We start from the raw sequence: 16,697 nt of genomic DNA, 5'->3' as shown, positions 1-16,697 counted from the left end.
TTAAGTAAGGCAAGGTTTGCATAATTTTTTAAAAGTTCTTTCTGACGAAAGGCAGCCATCAGTTATCTATTAACATAAAACATTTCTGAATATTCCTGCTGTATTTTTTAAGTTCACTTTTTAGGGGAGCATGTGGTGCAGTGGTTGGCACTGTTGCCTCAGAGCAAGAAGGTCCTGGATTTGAATCTGCTAACCTGGAGTCTATCTGTGCAGATGTGAGTAGCTGGGCTCTCTCTGTGCGTTCCTCTTCTTCCCAAAGGAATGTGATTCTAATTTGTGAATATGAGTGTGTATAGTTGTCTTTCTCTATGTGTCAACCTGGTGACAGACGTGAAACCTGTGCCCCGTTGTTGCCCAATGACACCTGGGTTGGACGTGTGGTTATACTATGATAAACGTAACTTTCAGCATTTGTATTACTGATGAAAATGTTGACAGGGAAGACCCAAATACACATGTTTGTAGTTAGTTAGAAAAAAAGGCAATTTGACTACAACTGAAAAATGAATGAATATTCCTGAATATTTACAAGAAGACAACTCAACAGCAGGGAGCCAGCAAAGAAAAGAACAATAGGTACAGAGATACTGAAAAATAAATTACAATCAATTCACGATTTACAGATCAAAGTTGATCTATGAAGGAACAAAACACATCAATCACATGTAGTCTGTTTTTTATGTGGAGAACGTCATCCCGCATGACTGATTTATTGGTGGCTTAGGCTGTTGGACATTTGCACCTTAGAGAGCTCAAGGAGCTCAGTGACACGCTAATCCAGATCTGGAAAAAGATCCCCAGGACACCATCCACTGTTACATTAGGAGCATTCTCCAACAACCTCATCCCCAGTGCCACTCATGGGGGAGAGCACATCATGTTTGGGACCATTCTGCAGCTGCCATCCTACCTCAGATCCGGGGTCTGTACAAGGAAGAAGGTTCAGCATATCCACGACATCTTTCCAGCTGCTCCATCTTTCCATTTCACAAAACTATAATTTTAGAAACCAACATATTTTCATATATCATTGTCTCTATTTTGTCTTTCAACAAGAGGTTTGTATATTCCTGTTTTTCTTCATGTGCAGCTTTGCTTATTGTCTTTGGACTTGCCCCCAGGCTCCTTATTTCTATTGTTTGGATTTTGTGAATGTACTGGTAATTTCAGCAATTAAAGGCTCACTTTGAAGTCATCCTTGCGTTTGTGTGCCTGCATTAAACACTCACTCCAGCTTTAAATATGACACAAATAGAAATTTGTATTTTTGCTTCTGTAATACCTTTTTCATATTGCTCACTATGAATGAAAAAGTAAAAACAAGAACTTCAAAAACAATTGGACAAAGAATAAAAAAGTTACATAATTGACGAAGGGTTTTTTTTTCCTGGGAAAAACTTGATTAATTAAAACAAACATAACTTTTTCAGCTTTACTGAAATACACAGAAGGCCGTAAGAGTACCTGAGTACATGAACAATAGGAAGACCGACACACAGGTGATCGTTTAAATTAGTAAGCCCTTTTTAATTCCGTTTGCTTTGCTAGATAATATTGCTTAAATTTGTTTTGTTTTTCTAAATCAGCATTTATATTATATGTTTATTTACTTTGACTGAGATTTGTTTGGTCATGTATTATGACTGAGCTACATAACTGTACTTTTTGATTTTGTTGTATTTGAGTTATTTTAACTGCTTGGGCTAAATAAAGGACGTGTTATCTCATTAATTCAAACCCAATGTCATATAAGCTGTCTGGCATAATAACGTTGACATATGACTGTTGAACACAATATAATCCATAACGAGATGAATAAAAGAGATATATTGCTGACTGGGGTAAACAACCATTTATTGAACATGTCAGTGTGGAAACACTGGGTTTTCTCCACACCCTTGCTGGGAAATCAGAAAGCTCTGCTTCATTCATGTGGCACAATGAGGGGGGAGAAAAATCAAAGTAAACTGGGCTTAAACTGAATCTGACATAGCTAGAAAGATGAAAAAAAAAAAGACAAGTTATCTTCATTGCCCATCTTTTTCTTCCCCTTCAAAACTAAAAATTTATGGAAATGTCTTTAAAGAATTCAAGGTGCCAAAGCTGCTTACACAGCAGCTAATGTTGTCCCACCCCTACACGGATCTTACATTTAACTTACACCATTAGGGATGTGATAATACCTGTAAAGGAAAGGTGGACAGTGAAACTTAAAAAAAAAAAAAATCCTGAAAATATATACAGTATATATCTATAGCTTCTCTGGCAGCATTAAACCAGTGTAAGCAGCCAGATCCAGCTCCCCACATTCACGTTTTACAGACTCGTCCCACTCTGATGTTTCTGTTCTCTCAGCAGCACCACCATGTCCTCTGAACTCAGTCCGAGAGCTCCAAAACTTTAGCTCTTCAAGAGCATTTTAGTCTGTCTCCATGGCACCACTGTGTGTCTCCTTGGACACCATGAGTCTCATCAGCTTCCCATGGAGCTTTTCAATCTTCTTCACGTCCTGGGCCTGGTCTGTCTTGTATTGTAAACACTGTAAAGATGGAGAAGACACCAAATGAAGGCAGTTACAGCATGAAAACTACAGGTTTTTACTGTTTCATAGCAGTGATTAAGGAGTCACCTAAATGATAGAGTTACATTGTTGCTTTCTTTTGGTGGTGCACACCTTTTTGTAAATCAATAATTGCTTGATACAGAGTTACATTATTTTGGCATGTGTACACGGTTCTACACTCAATGCCTTTTTAAAATAAATCTTACTATAATTATGTGACAAGAACACAATCAGCATCTTCTTATCTCATGGATGAAATCCAAACTTCAATTTCTTAGACTGTAACTGGTCACAGAAGTCATTGTTATGCTTTGTAGCAGCACCACAGCTCTCCACTTGAGCAAGACCCTTGCTCAACAACAATATTCCAACACATTGGAGCTGGGGTTGGGTTTACAACCATGAGATGTGAACCTTAAGAGAGCGCAGCAACATCCAGGAACACCACACCACCACAACTAATTAAGCCAGCACCAAGTACCCAGGGAAGACCCACACAGACACAGGGAGAACATGCAATCTCCACAGAGAATGAACCTAGCCAGGATTCAAACCAGGGACCTTTTTGCTGTAAAGTTACAGTGAAAACAACCAATTCAGGTCCCTGGCTGGTCAACCGGTGCATCTCTAGAAAACATCAACCAAACAACACGCACTATGACACGGCTGTGCTTGAGGTGTTGGTTACCACACAGCCCCACTTATATTCTCATATGAATAATACTAGACTCAAAGCAGTCTTCACCATGTATCACAACCCAAAAATTAAATAGAATAGAATAGAATAGAATGCCTTTATTGTCACTATACAGTTGTACAATGAGATACAGAGCATCTCCTACTCAGTGTAAACATGCTGGGGGGGGGGGGGGTACAGTTCTGCAGCGCTATGTACATATGGACAGTATTAACATAGGGAAAAACATATATATATATAAAATGTACAATATACAAGCCGTAAGTAATATGTAATAAATAGTGTTATGTATATACAGTTGAGTTATTGCACATGGAATTGGTATAAATAGTGTTATGTATAGATAGTGTTATGTATAGATAAGATATTAATTCCATTCCAAAGATCCATTAATTACTTTATACAAACTGTATGCAATGATTTACAAAGGGTCATTCCAATTTTGATACAAATTTCATGGCCCAAGTAAAGGCTTGTCTAGCCACTTTCAAGTCATATGGCTCTCTCAAAACTTTATCTCAAAAAGATAAAAGCCTGAAATTTTCACTTGTTTTTCTTTACACAGAGCTGAATCAGCACCTGTAATTTGTGACTGAAATATATAAAAACAAATGCCAGTACTGGCTAGTTGAAAACTATAAGCAGTCCTGTAAAGTACCATATATGAGCACACATTAATAATAATACAAAATAAATACATAAATAAAAATCTTCACATTGAGAAGTACTTATAACTGAGATCATTATTTTGTTAAATATATGCATATCCTTCATTTTTCAAGACCCACGTTGTAAGCAGCATGGTCAAGAAGCAGTCTCATATTTCAGATTATGCTATCTATCTATCTATGCGCACACACACAAACTTTTGCAGCGTTCATTCTAGAGATGGACCGATCCGATATTACGTATTGGTATCGGTCCGATACTGACGTAAATTACTGGATCGGATATCGGAGAGAAATAAAAAATGTAATCCGATCCATTAAATATCAAAAAAAGCACCTCACAAAACTTGCGACACGGCTTAACTCCGCTCATAACCGTAGCACATCGGAGCAGTGTGCATCACGTGATAGAGCGGCTGTGTGTATTTGCAGCCTTGCTACCAAACCAGCATTTCATCTCCGATGAAGTTATCCCAGAGAGAAGTAAAGCAAGTGTGTAAGTTCATCTCTGAATGTTTGTAAAGCATTCCCACGTTAAGCTTAACAACCGATATATGGAGCGACTGCCTCTTCTTGCTCCTACTTCAATCATGAAACTGATTAACGATCAGCTGATCGGCTTTTCTGTTGCGAGTCTGTCTCTCTTGTTTGTTTTTGGCCCACTTCGCGCCAGAAAGAGGAAACCAGCGGCTGAACAACAGCAGCACGTTTAACCTTGATAAGCTGTTGTTAGAATTTATTTAATATTACTTTCTACACCAGGATCCTTTTCTATGCAGCTGACGGCTGGTAACTGTGCAGGGGCGGATCTAGCAAAGTTTAGCCAGGGGGGCTGATAGGGCATGAACAGGGAAAAGGGGGCACAAAGACATACTTTTCTTTCTTATTCTCATTTAAAATGTCTAGCTTTTAATAAATAATTATCTGAATCTTACACCCAAAGTTTTAATCTTATGTAAAATATAAGTCCATTACTGTATATAGTAACTGTTAAGTCTAATATACCCTAGTAAGCTATACTACTTCTGTACCATCTGTGCAGTCTGCAATTCTGTTGAAGAAAGATGTTGAATCTTAATTATTCTTGAAAATTTTTTATCCAAGAATTTTTTTTTATTTCTGTGCATTTTTTCCCCACACTGCATCAAATTAAAGTTGATTACATCGATTAAGCATCATGAGGTGGAGGGTGGGGGGTGGTTCCCTATTTTTTTTTTTTGCTGGGAGTTTGCAACCCTATTACGATAGTTAGGTTGCTTAATATTTCTGCTAAGTACTCTTTAAAATACCAGAATAGGAAGGATGGAGTAGGTTTAAGTTTATTAGATTGTTCAGTATTGCTGAATTATGAAATATTTTGGGTGCAGTGTATTTTTTACATACAGGTATAACAGAATAGCTTTAGTGTTGTTGGTTATCTAAACTTGAGTATGAACTTGTACAAAATGCAGCAATATATTAAAAAAACAGTTTTATTGATTAAAAAACTCACTATATCGGATTCATATCGGTATCGGCAGATATCCAAATTTATGATATCGGTATCTGTATCGGACATAAAAAAAGTGGTATCATGCCATCTCTAGTTCATTCATGCAGTCAGTATATCGAATGCCTGTGGCAGTTGTGGCATTAAGATTAGGGCTGGGTTATACTTATACATCAGACTGCAAGTCATGCCATGTCGACATGGCAACTTGGCTTTGCAAGACTACTTATGTGGAATAACTTACTAAGCCATTTTTCGTAACTTTTAATTGTTTTGCTATAATTAGATTTCAAGATCAATTCTACCTACCACTTTGAGACTTATCACCCTGAAGAAGTCTTGTAATTAAGATTACATTTAAAACTCCTACCGGCAAGCAGGGATCAGGAAATTACAAGTTAAAAAGTATTCTACGTGTTTTATTTTGTATTATTGTGAAATACAGCTAGACACCACTCACAAGCTGTTGCTCAGTGGCTTTTGCCATGTGATATTTGTATTATTAGTGTGTGCTAAAATATGGCACTTTAAGTGCTTAATTTATTCATTTTTTATATTTTTATAACCAATGCACTTAAAAAAAAAAAAATAATATATATATATATATATATATATATATATATATATATATATATATATATATATATATCTTTAATAGTTTGAGATGTTCATGTTCAAACATTGCCTCAAATTTCAAAGTGCACAAACATGCTAGATGGAGATGTTGAGCAGAAGGCTCACAATGATTTGAGACTGAATTAATCATATGCCATTACCTCACTTAACAAAAAAGTGGGCAAAGTGGCATGATAATCTACATACTGTCATTTTCTCCTGTGCCTAAGAACCATTTAAGCCTCTTTACCCTGATTTTATATGAATTTATGGATAAATGATTTTAAAACGAAATTAAATCTAAGAACTTTCTTAGCATTTTGACAATGGGGTCTACTCTAAGTATTAGGAAAGTTTGTGAATATAGGGCTAGATGCCAATATTATAGATCTGTAGTCTTCTCTAAAGATGAGTTTACCCGCCAACCTTCCAAAAAAAATCATAGAAGTGAAAAATTTCGGATATCTGGAATATAATGCAGCCCGGCCATTAGACATTGGGTATCACTGTCAAGTAAGCCTAATATTTCTACCATAAAATGAACACGGAAAAATCCAGCACAACACAGGAAGAAGAAAAACAGCTAAAATGGTGTATCCCCCTCCCACTGCTCACACTTTATTACACAACAAAACGTAAAATATTACAGGAGCTTTATTAAAGAGAAAAAAAAAACTCGCAGCTGCTAGCCTGCTTGTGTTACTCCGCTACACGCTACGATTTAGCCCCACACAAACTAGTACCAGCAGACTCAGAAAACAAAGAAAGAAGTTTCTGGCTGCTCGTCCAAAAAACAAGTTTTAAGAGGTTTCTCAAGATAGCCTATCATATTTCACTGGCTGGTACAAACAATTCCACGTTTTTTTCTAGATGTACTTACCACAGCATTGTCAGTCACTTTAATGCACAGGTTTCCGTCGCAGTGTCTGTATTTTAGAACCACTCTGACCTGAAAAAAAAAAATAACATAACAAAAATGTTCAGAATTTAACATGAAAAAATATCGAACCAACAGTCAGCACAGTCACGTCGCTAACGTGCCATCTAGCTAACAGGCTATCCGGTATGGTACTTATTAAATAAAGCGTTATTACCTTCATTGGGTCTGTCAGATACAGTTTTTCTGCTGCACGGGCGAACTCCTCCCACGTCTGATAGTAAGGCATTGTTTTCACAAAGCTACAATACTAACAAAAGCAGAAAACAAGTTTGAATCGGATGTTCGCGTTTGCTAACTTCGGAACACCACATCAGCGGCAAGGTGAGTACAACCAATCAGACCGAAGAGACCACGGCGCCGAACCCATATCCGGTGTGCACATTCAAAATAAAAGCACAAGACTTGAACTTACTGAAAAATCACAAAAAAAAAGTTAAGAGTACCGTAAATCGAGCAGTGCTCCCTTACAAGCTATTAAAAGAGACAACGAACTGAAACACTGACTTGATAAAAATCCTAGACCTGATTAGACCTTTGATCTTTTAGGCCTGAAACTCTGATTGGGACCTGGCATTTTTGTTTGTTTGCTTGCTTGTTTTCTTTCTTTTTCTTTTTTTTTTTGGGGGGGGGGCGGGTGTCTCTGTATGTTTGTTTGAGTGTGTCATTTCATTCATCTGAAGGTGGCAAAATTCCCTCTGAATAAATAAGGGCCTTCAAAAAAAATTATGTGCTGTGAACACAGGCCATAGAAAAGAAAAATCCAACACTGAGGGAAATCAATGTCACTAATGGAGCAGAGAAAAAAATAAAATAATGTAGACTAATAGAAATCATCTAACTCTTGTGTCTTGGGGTGAGTTTAGTCAGAAAGATATGATTATATATTTAAAAACAGCACCAGCAATGAAATATTACAAAGTTTTAAAACATTTACATTTAATTTAAGCTTTCAAAATTAATGTTTCATCAAGATACGACCACATGATATAGGCTGACCTGAAATGCAATATGAATAAATTGATATAACATACTTCCTCAATGAGCCTTTTTTAAACAGTGGTTTAAAAAGATTAAGTTAAAAGCAAACACATAACAAATAGCTTAAATAAGCAGAATGGTATAAAAGGCAATACGAGGCAAACACGTTTGTTGATAAGGCACAAACCTGAAATTTCATTAAATGCAATCAAATAAAATCAGCATACACTTAAATTTTTGAAAACTTAAGTAATAACATAACACATGACAAAGTAAATAGATATTTCGAATTCAACAAAGCAAAAGTAAGCAGTTACGCAGAGTCATATAGAACAGTTTTTAATTTGTTTATTTATTTGTCTATTTATTTAAGACACTGTACACTTTATGGAATGTCATACACTAGTTCAGTAACGTAAATATTGCCTCTCGTTTTTCTGAGCAGTCGGGATGGTTTGTTTTGCTTTTGTTTTGAAATTGTACACAGGCCCAGACCCGGAAATGTTACTGTGCTGTAAAGCGTGGGAATGCCTTTATGTCGCCTCCAAGTGGTTGTGGTTAAAGACGACTAAAATAACAAAATATGCATATCAAAATTTAAAATCATACACCCCAAGTATTTAGAATATTGAACGACAGCAAAGTAAAGTACTTAAGTAATAATAATACAAATAACAATAATAGTAAGAAATGAAAAAAAATGAGGACATGCTATAACATGTAAATCTAAAGTAAAAAATATTATATGTTGAAAATGAGAAATTATTATTATATTTTAAACATATGTGATCATTTTAAATGTGGCTGTTAAATTAAAAGAGAAAATCACAACACAAAGTTTTAAAGAAGTGAGCAATTTCATCCAGAGTGATACATATTAATTACAAACACAAAGGACAGGAACAAAAAACGAGTACTAATGTAACACTACTCCTTTTTATCAGTTAAGTAGAGTTTCTAAATTATTTACACATGACTGCACTCTGTTTTGATTTACACATTACACATAACACATAAAAAGAGGGTTGCACCTTCACACTATTATCACGTAAATGTCAAAGAGTTGGGGTGTGAAGTGAACCCAACTACATGAAATAGAATCTCTGGGTCTTTGCCACTAATTTGTTAAGATTAGTCGCAAAGAACTAGTTAGGTTTTTTTCTTAACCTAACTGGTTAAGAAAAAAAAGCATAGCAGCAGGAAAAATATCTTGTAATTGAAGCAGAGCAACAAAAAAAAAAAAAACCAAAACAAAATAAAAAAACAAAACTCAGGAAACTAAACTGATGCCCAGAGAAACAAACAGGAAAAAAGAGACAACTGCACTGAGACAAAGACTGACAAGATGACAGATAAAAGAAAACAGAGGAGGGCAAAGGATATAGGAAGCAACATATATGGAAACCCCGAAGGAACTAAACACACAATAAATAAAGTCAAAGTAGCAAATGGACCAAGAATGACAAAATAATGGTTTGCAAATTAACACAAAAAAACAACCTTAACAGTCACTGTGAATCCTCTGAGGTCGAAGAAACCCCAATTCTTACCCAGGGCTATCACAGTATGTAATTTTTGTTTTTATGAAATTGTTCTCTCAAGTCTTCACAACCAGGAAGCAGAGAAAATAATAATTTTAACTGAAACACATCTAAATCTTCTCACGTTTTTCCTAAAAACTTAGGGTTCCATTTATGACTTAATGTCTTAAAGCAGGGGTGGGGAACTCCAGGCCTCAAGGGCCAGTGTCCTGGAGGTTTTAGATATCACCGTGGGTCAACACGCCTGATTTAAATGATTAGTTCATTATGAGGCCTCTGGAGAACTTCAAGACATGTTGAAGAGGTAATTTGGGCATTTAAATCAGCTATATTGGATAAAGGACACATCTAAAACCTGCAAGACACTGGCCCTTGAGGCCTGGAGTTCCCCGCCCCTGTCTTAGAGCTCAGAGGATTAGGACTAATAAGTACCAATGCACCTAAGGTACTAGAAAAATATTTTAGTGAAGTAAGTGTGGAAAAGAATTACAGTACCCAAATACAAAGATGTTTTTAACACTGGCAGAATGTTGGTAATGTTGTGGAGATCATTTCATGGTCTCCACACTAGATGGCAGACAGAGTTCACTGGCATATTAGTCTGGGGTAAACTTTAGAGACCTAATGAGCGCAGAAGAAAACTGATGCAACAAAACTGAGTTCAGATCAGGCTGCTTGCATCAGGATTTGGACGGTGCCCTTTTGCCTTTGAGCAGTTTGCAGTGAGAGTACGCTTCATTTGCCTCAGATCTAATGACATTTACTGCTTCATTGTGTTAGATGTCACAATAACAGAGCTGGTGAGGAGTGGGCGTTGTGCTGACGGTTCATTCATCATCGGTGAGTCAGTCACAGCTCAGTCACTCGAGTGGATGACTTGTATTGATTCCGGATTTTAGGATGGATGGTGCTAGTGTTTCGACACGTACGCACCCACGGGGACTCCATCCTCACAGAAGAACACAGTGACAAGACCCTTCATGAACAGACTGACAAAACACAGGCTTTTAGCACGAAGAACCTGCATCTCAGAGGCAACATTGCAAACTATAGCTGCCTCTAATGTTGTGGTAAAAGTCTGTTTGTCCTTTCCACTATATACAGTTTGATAATGATATTTCTAGGAAGCTGTTAGATGTCCTAGAAGAGGATAATAGAATGTGTAATCTGTTATGTTTTGGGATTTGCCACCTTCCACTTCCAGTCTACAAGAACTATAGAGTCAGGTCTTTCCCTTCGGCTAGTTTAAAACCACAACGACACACAGGAGTGGTTTGTGCACTTATACAATTCAGGGAGGAGGAGGATCTCCTTCAAATACATAAAGAAATAGTCCTTTCAGTTTTGTGGACTAACTGATTCAGCCTCACCTCTGATAAGCTTCTTTTAGCCCTTTTGTGTGTCAGTAGCTTACAGGACTTCACTTGATGATGGACATGTGATATATCCCACACACATATGGCTGAAATTCAAACAACCAGTTAAAATAGAAACACTCGCTGTGGCTGCGGATCTGTAATGGTGACAACAGGATGACAATTTTGCGTCTCGCTGACTTGCACATTAATAATCGTCAGGGATCAGCAGTCAGCGTTTTTACCACACCAGCATGAACTCTCACATCAGTCCACTCACACATAAACACACACCCGCAGTAGAGAGAGTGACCAGCAGTAAATCACACAGTTTGTGTCAGACACCACCTGTGGCAGAACATCAGCTGTCTGTGTTTCTGACACCCGTTTGTCTTTGTGGGGAGGACTACAAGTTGTTTTTGTGTGTGTGTGTGTGTACTTGAAAGTAAAATCCTCAAATGTATTTTCTCAGTCAAAGACATTAATAAAAATTCCCATCAGAGTAGGGAGGGATTCTTTATGAGACAAAGCCTGTTAAAAGCTTGAGAACCACTGAATCACACTAAAGTCTGAATGTTTCCAGCTTTCATTTTACAGTGTGTTCAGAAAGCATTCAGATCCCTCCCCCGAAATATCACATTTACATAGTCTTTGGCAAAAACACTTGTTAATTAGATCATGTGCGACACATTTCTCTTGATCATTGCTGAGATGTTTCTACACCTTGATTAGAGTCCACCTGTGCTAAACTCAATTGATTGGATGCAATCTGGAAAGACACACAGCTCTCTATAGAAGGTTTCACAGTTGATTATATATATGAGAGCAAAAAACAAGCCCAACAAGCACCCTTCCGAGAGCTGGTCACCCTGCTAAACTGAGCAGGGGGGGGGGGGGGGTTATAGTGAGAGAGATGACCAAGGACCTAATGATCACTTTGACTAAAGGACAGAAGAAGAAGACCACATGGATAACTATCACTGGAGCTCTCCGTTGATCTAGGCTTTATGACTAATAAGCAATATAATTCCAGCTGTGAAATAAATGTATGCAGTGAAATGTATAATGCACAACCCTGAAATTTAGTGATGGAAACATGTAAGTACAGTGAAAGCACTTCACAAAACTTGCGACATGGCGTTGCAAAACTGCTCCTTAGCACGTCGGAGCAGTATGCCTCATGCGATAGAGCGGCTGTGGCGTGCAAGACCTCTGTCTGGTTGAGCATTTGTAGCCTTGCTACCAAACTGGCATTTCATCTCCGAGAAATTTATCCCAGAGAGAAGTAAAGCAAGTGTGTAAGTTCATCTCGGAATGTTTGTAAAGCATTCCCACGTTAAGCATAACAACGGATACATGGAGCGACTGCCCCTCATTCTCTCCCTCCCTCTCCTGCTGCTACTTCAATCATGAACCTGATCAATGATCAGCTGATCGGCTTTTCTGTCGCGACTCCCGTCTCTCTTGTTTGTTTTTGGCCCACTTTGCACCAGAAAGAGGAAACCAGCGGCTGAACAACAGCAGCACGTTTAAGCTTGATAAGCTGTTGTTAGAATTTATTTAATATTAGTTTCTACACCAGGATCCTTTTCTACCTAGCTGACGGCTGGTAACTGTGCAGGGGCGGATCTAGCAAAGTTTAGCCAGGGGGGCAGGTAGGGCATTAACAGGGAAAAGGGGGGTACTAAGAAATACTTATCTTTCTTATTCTCATTTAAAATGTCTAGCTTTTAATAAATAATTATCTGAATCTTACACTCAAAGTTTTAATCTGATGTAAAATGTATAGAAGTCCATTACTGTATATAGTAACTATTAAGTCTAATATACCCTAATAAGCAATAGTACTTTTTCCTTTGGGAAGGTACCATTTGTGCAGTCTGCAATTCTGTTGAAAAAAGATGCTGAATCTATTTAATTATTGTAGAAAAATAATAGATTTCTGTGCATTTTATTTTCCTTACACGTGCATTAAAATAAAGTTGATTACGTTGATTAAGCATCACGAGGTGGGGGGTGGTTCCCTATTTTTTTTTTGCGGGGAGTTTGCAACCCTATTAGTTAGGTTGTTTAATATTTCTGCTAAGTACTCTTTAAAATACCAGAATAGGGAGGATGGTGTAGGTTTAAGTTTATTAGATTGATCAGTATTGTTGAAAAATTAAATATTTTGGGTGCACTGTATTTTTTGCATACAGGTATAACAGAATAGCTTTAGTTTAAAAACAAAAACAAAAACTTGACTATGAACTTATACAAAATGCAGCAAGATGTAAAAAAAAAAAGACTGTGACCAAACATGATTCTGTGGTTTGATTAAACTTTGTGGCCTCAGTTCTAAATATTATGTCTGAAGGAAACCAGGCAGAGCTTATGACCTACTCAATATCATCCCTACAATGAAGCATGGTGGCATCATGGTGTCTGGCTATTTTTCAGCAGAAGGGACTGGAGACTAATTAGGGTTTAGGGAAAGCTGAAAGTAAAAAAGTACAGAGACATCCTCAGTGAAAACATGTTCCACATGTGGAACAGGTTTTCACTGAGGATTCAGAACCTTACAATTACTTGAAGGTTCACTTTCCAACATGACAATGACAACACAGGAGTGGCTTAGGACAACTCTACGGATGTCCTAGAGTAGCCCAGTTACTGACCTGAACTCTATTGAAGAAGAACAATTGTAGAAACCTGACAATGCCGACTTTCATCATCCAACCTGACTGTGGGGAACGAGAGTGCCACAGTGACTCTGTGTTTGGAAAAATCTCAGAGTCATTACATGATCTATAAAGCAGCTGTGGGAGTGTGTGTGTGTGTGTGGGGGGGGTTTGCCAGCTGGGAGTTTTTTAGTTTTTCCCCAGGAGACAGTTGCTCTACCCCCACCTGAGAGTAAAGACTGACAAAGCAAAACAAACAATAAGAAGAAAAAAAGTTGGGAAATAAATGTATAATGGTTGTTGCTTGCTTACTTTCCTACTGTTTTCAGTTAGACTGACTAACATAATTACATAATTAAGACTTACATGTTAGTTATCAAGGGTATGAGTAAAATGTTGTGAATGTGTGTAAATCATAATCAAATCCATTTGAACTATTGTCTATAAGTCCAGAAGTGTGTAAATTAAGATAAACAACGGAGTGTTATTAAAGACATAACCAACACCTTACAGGAACCAGTCAACGCAGAAACACTGAAAAAGTTATCCACCTCAGTTGTCAAGGGCAACCTGTACGTGCGACGTCTGACAAGCTGCGTAAATTGCTGCATTCAGGTACAGTGCGACATAACAAACTTATGCCGGCTCGCATGAAAAAAAAGCAGCAAGCCGGGTGCTGTTGCCTGAGTTATGTTTCGAACTAAATTAGCCTTCTGTTGTGTTTTTCCAAAATAAGCTTCATTTTATAAAAGGTACAATACATGAAGAAACCTGGACTAGTCCTAGATTGAAATGCATTAGAGGTTTCGACGACAGCAAAGTTGGTGGTAGAACACATAACTTGCAAGTGAAGAAAGGTTATTAAAACGTTATTTTGGGGCAAACATTTTAAACAGTTTTATTACATACGTGCTGATGCTAGACATGCCGATTTTTTGTCCATGATGTAACCATTTAAATCAAAGTTCGTTTAGAAAAACTGCCCCAATAAGTGCCTGAAGGAGTTTCAAGACGAAAGGTAGTTAGCGAAAGGCAATACTTTTCTGTAGACACACCTGCCGCTGGTAAAATTCATTTTTTGTTTGTTTTGTTTTAGGGAAGGGGGCATATTTATTCCCGAGAAACTTCAGAGTAGGAGCTTACAGCGGGTCCTTAAACGCAGCACATGTTGCGGCCAGCAGCCAGCGGCAGCAGACCGGTATCCGAGCGGCACAGCGCCGCATCACATAGAGCTGAGTGCGTCAGAAACAGCCGAGAAACGCTGCGATTCTCCGCTTTAGTTCCCAGTGACTCAGTGCCAGCAGCGGAGCGGCGATGCTCTAGAACATGTAGGAGTCGACTGTTTCTTTTTAAGCCACCATTTTCTTTTTTATTTTCCTTTTTTGTACTTTTATCGGATAGCCCGCAAACTGTGAAACATCTTGTCACGCCGTCGTCGGGAGTCCCCATTCATCTTAGGTCGCTTGTATCGTTTAACCGAGCAGCGAACTTTGGTGAAAACTACACAGCAACTCAGCCGTCGTCGTTATTCAAAAGACTCTGTGACATATTTGGCCTGACACCACTTTCACCATGAGGTAAGAAGCCCCTGTCTTCATTCTGAAATAATGTGAGAGGAGTGAGTGTTTTTTTTTCGGGGGAGATGAAACAATGAAAACTACAAAATAACGCCAACTTTTCTTCCATAACGGCTTGTATCGAGTAACCGGTACGCGCCTGCTTGCAGTGCCGTGTTCGCCTTATTAGAGGGTGTTTGTGGTCAGGTTTTATTAACGCCAGCAGGCGCGTTCAGTTGAATCTGAATTTGTGCTGCATTTGTGGACGTGCATGGGTTTGGAATGGCGCTCGTTTATTCCTCCTGCTGCTGCTACTCCCACTCTGCATGAGAGAGGATTATCTTTCAGCGGTGCTGCTGATGGGGTTGCATTTATTTGATGCCACATCATGATTGTCACACACGCGCAGAGAAGCACACAGAGAATGGCTGGTAAATAAACGCTAGCTCCATAGACACCCAGCCTGAGCGAGTCTGGTGGCAAATGGCGAAGACATATGATAGCTGCTTAAACACATAGTGCAGTTCTGACATGTGTCATGAACTCGGGAGGACACGGGTTTGACAGTGTTCGTGCAGCAGGTTGGATGTACCACCTGACAAAACCATCATAGCTTACCATGTGTGGCTGTTATGTAGCGTGGATGAAGTCTCTGTTTTCCATTAAAACATGATATCTTCTGAAGGGAAAGCCTATTCTTGCAGATACTTTGAACGGCTGCTTATTCTATGGAGGTCTGTTTTTGTCCAAATTATTTTCAGATATCTATTGTGCAAATTGTATTTACATCCTTTCAACTTTACTCCACTTATGGCAAAACACTTTTTGACAAGCAGGTTGTGCTTGATGGTGTCTCTTTTGACACAAACATGTGTCAGTGCTTGTTTAATGTGGAGGTAAGACCCATCCCACACTGTGGTGTTTGGTGGTGACATAACAACGTGGGCTTTTGTGTAAGGAAAAAAAAAAGGGGGAATGTTGAATGATGTACAACATAGCAACAGATGGTAAGAAATCTTTTAACCCCATAGAGGAAAAAGTTGAATGAATTCTGTTAGTAATGCTGTGATGTGGTGACCACAGGAAGTCAGTGATATTCAGTGACAGCAAAATAATCGCTGATGAGTCTCAAGTTAAATGTTTCTCAACTCCAAGGTGAGCATCTGAAGTGACTAGAAATTACTATTACTAATGGTAGAATCAGATGAAAATGGGCTCTAGTTTTGTCTCATTCATTTGGCAATAAAAACACTGCTTATGTTTGGAGAAGGGAGTAACTTACAACCCAACTATACCATCCCCACAGTGAAACACGGTGGTGGGACTATTATGCTGTGGGGCCGCTTCAGTGCGTTTGGAACTGGGAATCTCATCTAGAAGGAAATATGAATAAAGAAGGATATGTGAAGATTTTAAAAGAGAACCTCAAGCAGTCAGGAGCAAAAGTGGGTCTAGATTATCGCTTTAGTCAGAGAAATGATCCAAAACATATGCCACTTCTTGTGAAGAACCATCATCCGTAGTGAGTGTCCACATGAACAAAATTTCAGCCTCATATAGAGCTGAGTGTGGGAGTTAGGGCTGCACGATTTTGCATAAAATGAGAATCACGATTTTTTTTGGCTTAAGAATTGA

General features: G+C 38.2%; 1 protein-coding gene across 1 annotated transcript; it reads right to left on the bottom strand.

Annotated features, from left to right (window-relative positions):
• Positions 1-1,837: 1,837 nt before the first annotated feature.
• Positions 1,838-7,322, bottom strand: srp9 (signal recognition particle 9). Its single transcript, XM_084953319.1, has 3 exons — positions 7,127-7,322; positions 6,913-6,981; positions 1,838-2,539 (listed from the first exon to the last, which is right to left on the bottom strand). Exons 1-3 carry the CDS (start codon positions 7,196-7,198, stop codon positions 2,420-2,422), a joined length of 261 nt encoding a protein of 86 aa, XP_084809445.1. The 5' UTR covers positions 7,199-7,322; the 3' UTR covers positions 1,838-2,419.
• Between the last annotated feature and the right edge of the window lie 9,375 nt (positions 7,323-16,697).

This window comes from Perissodus microlepis, chromosome 15 (assembly GCF_051167445.1).
Source record: "Perissodus microlepis isolate ML-2025 ecotype Zambia chromosome 15, ASM5116744v1, whole genome shotgun sequence".
Classification (NCBI taxonomy): Eukaryota; Metazoa; Chordata; class Actinopteri; order Cichliformes; family Cichlidae; genus Perissodus; species Perissodus microlepis.
This window is presented reverse-complemented; position numbering and strand designations above follow the sequence as displayed.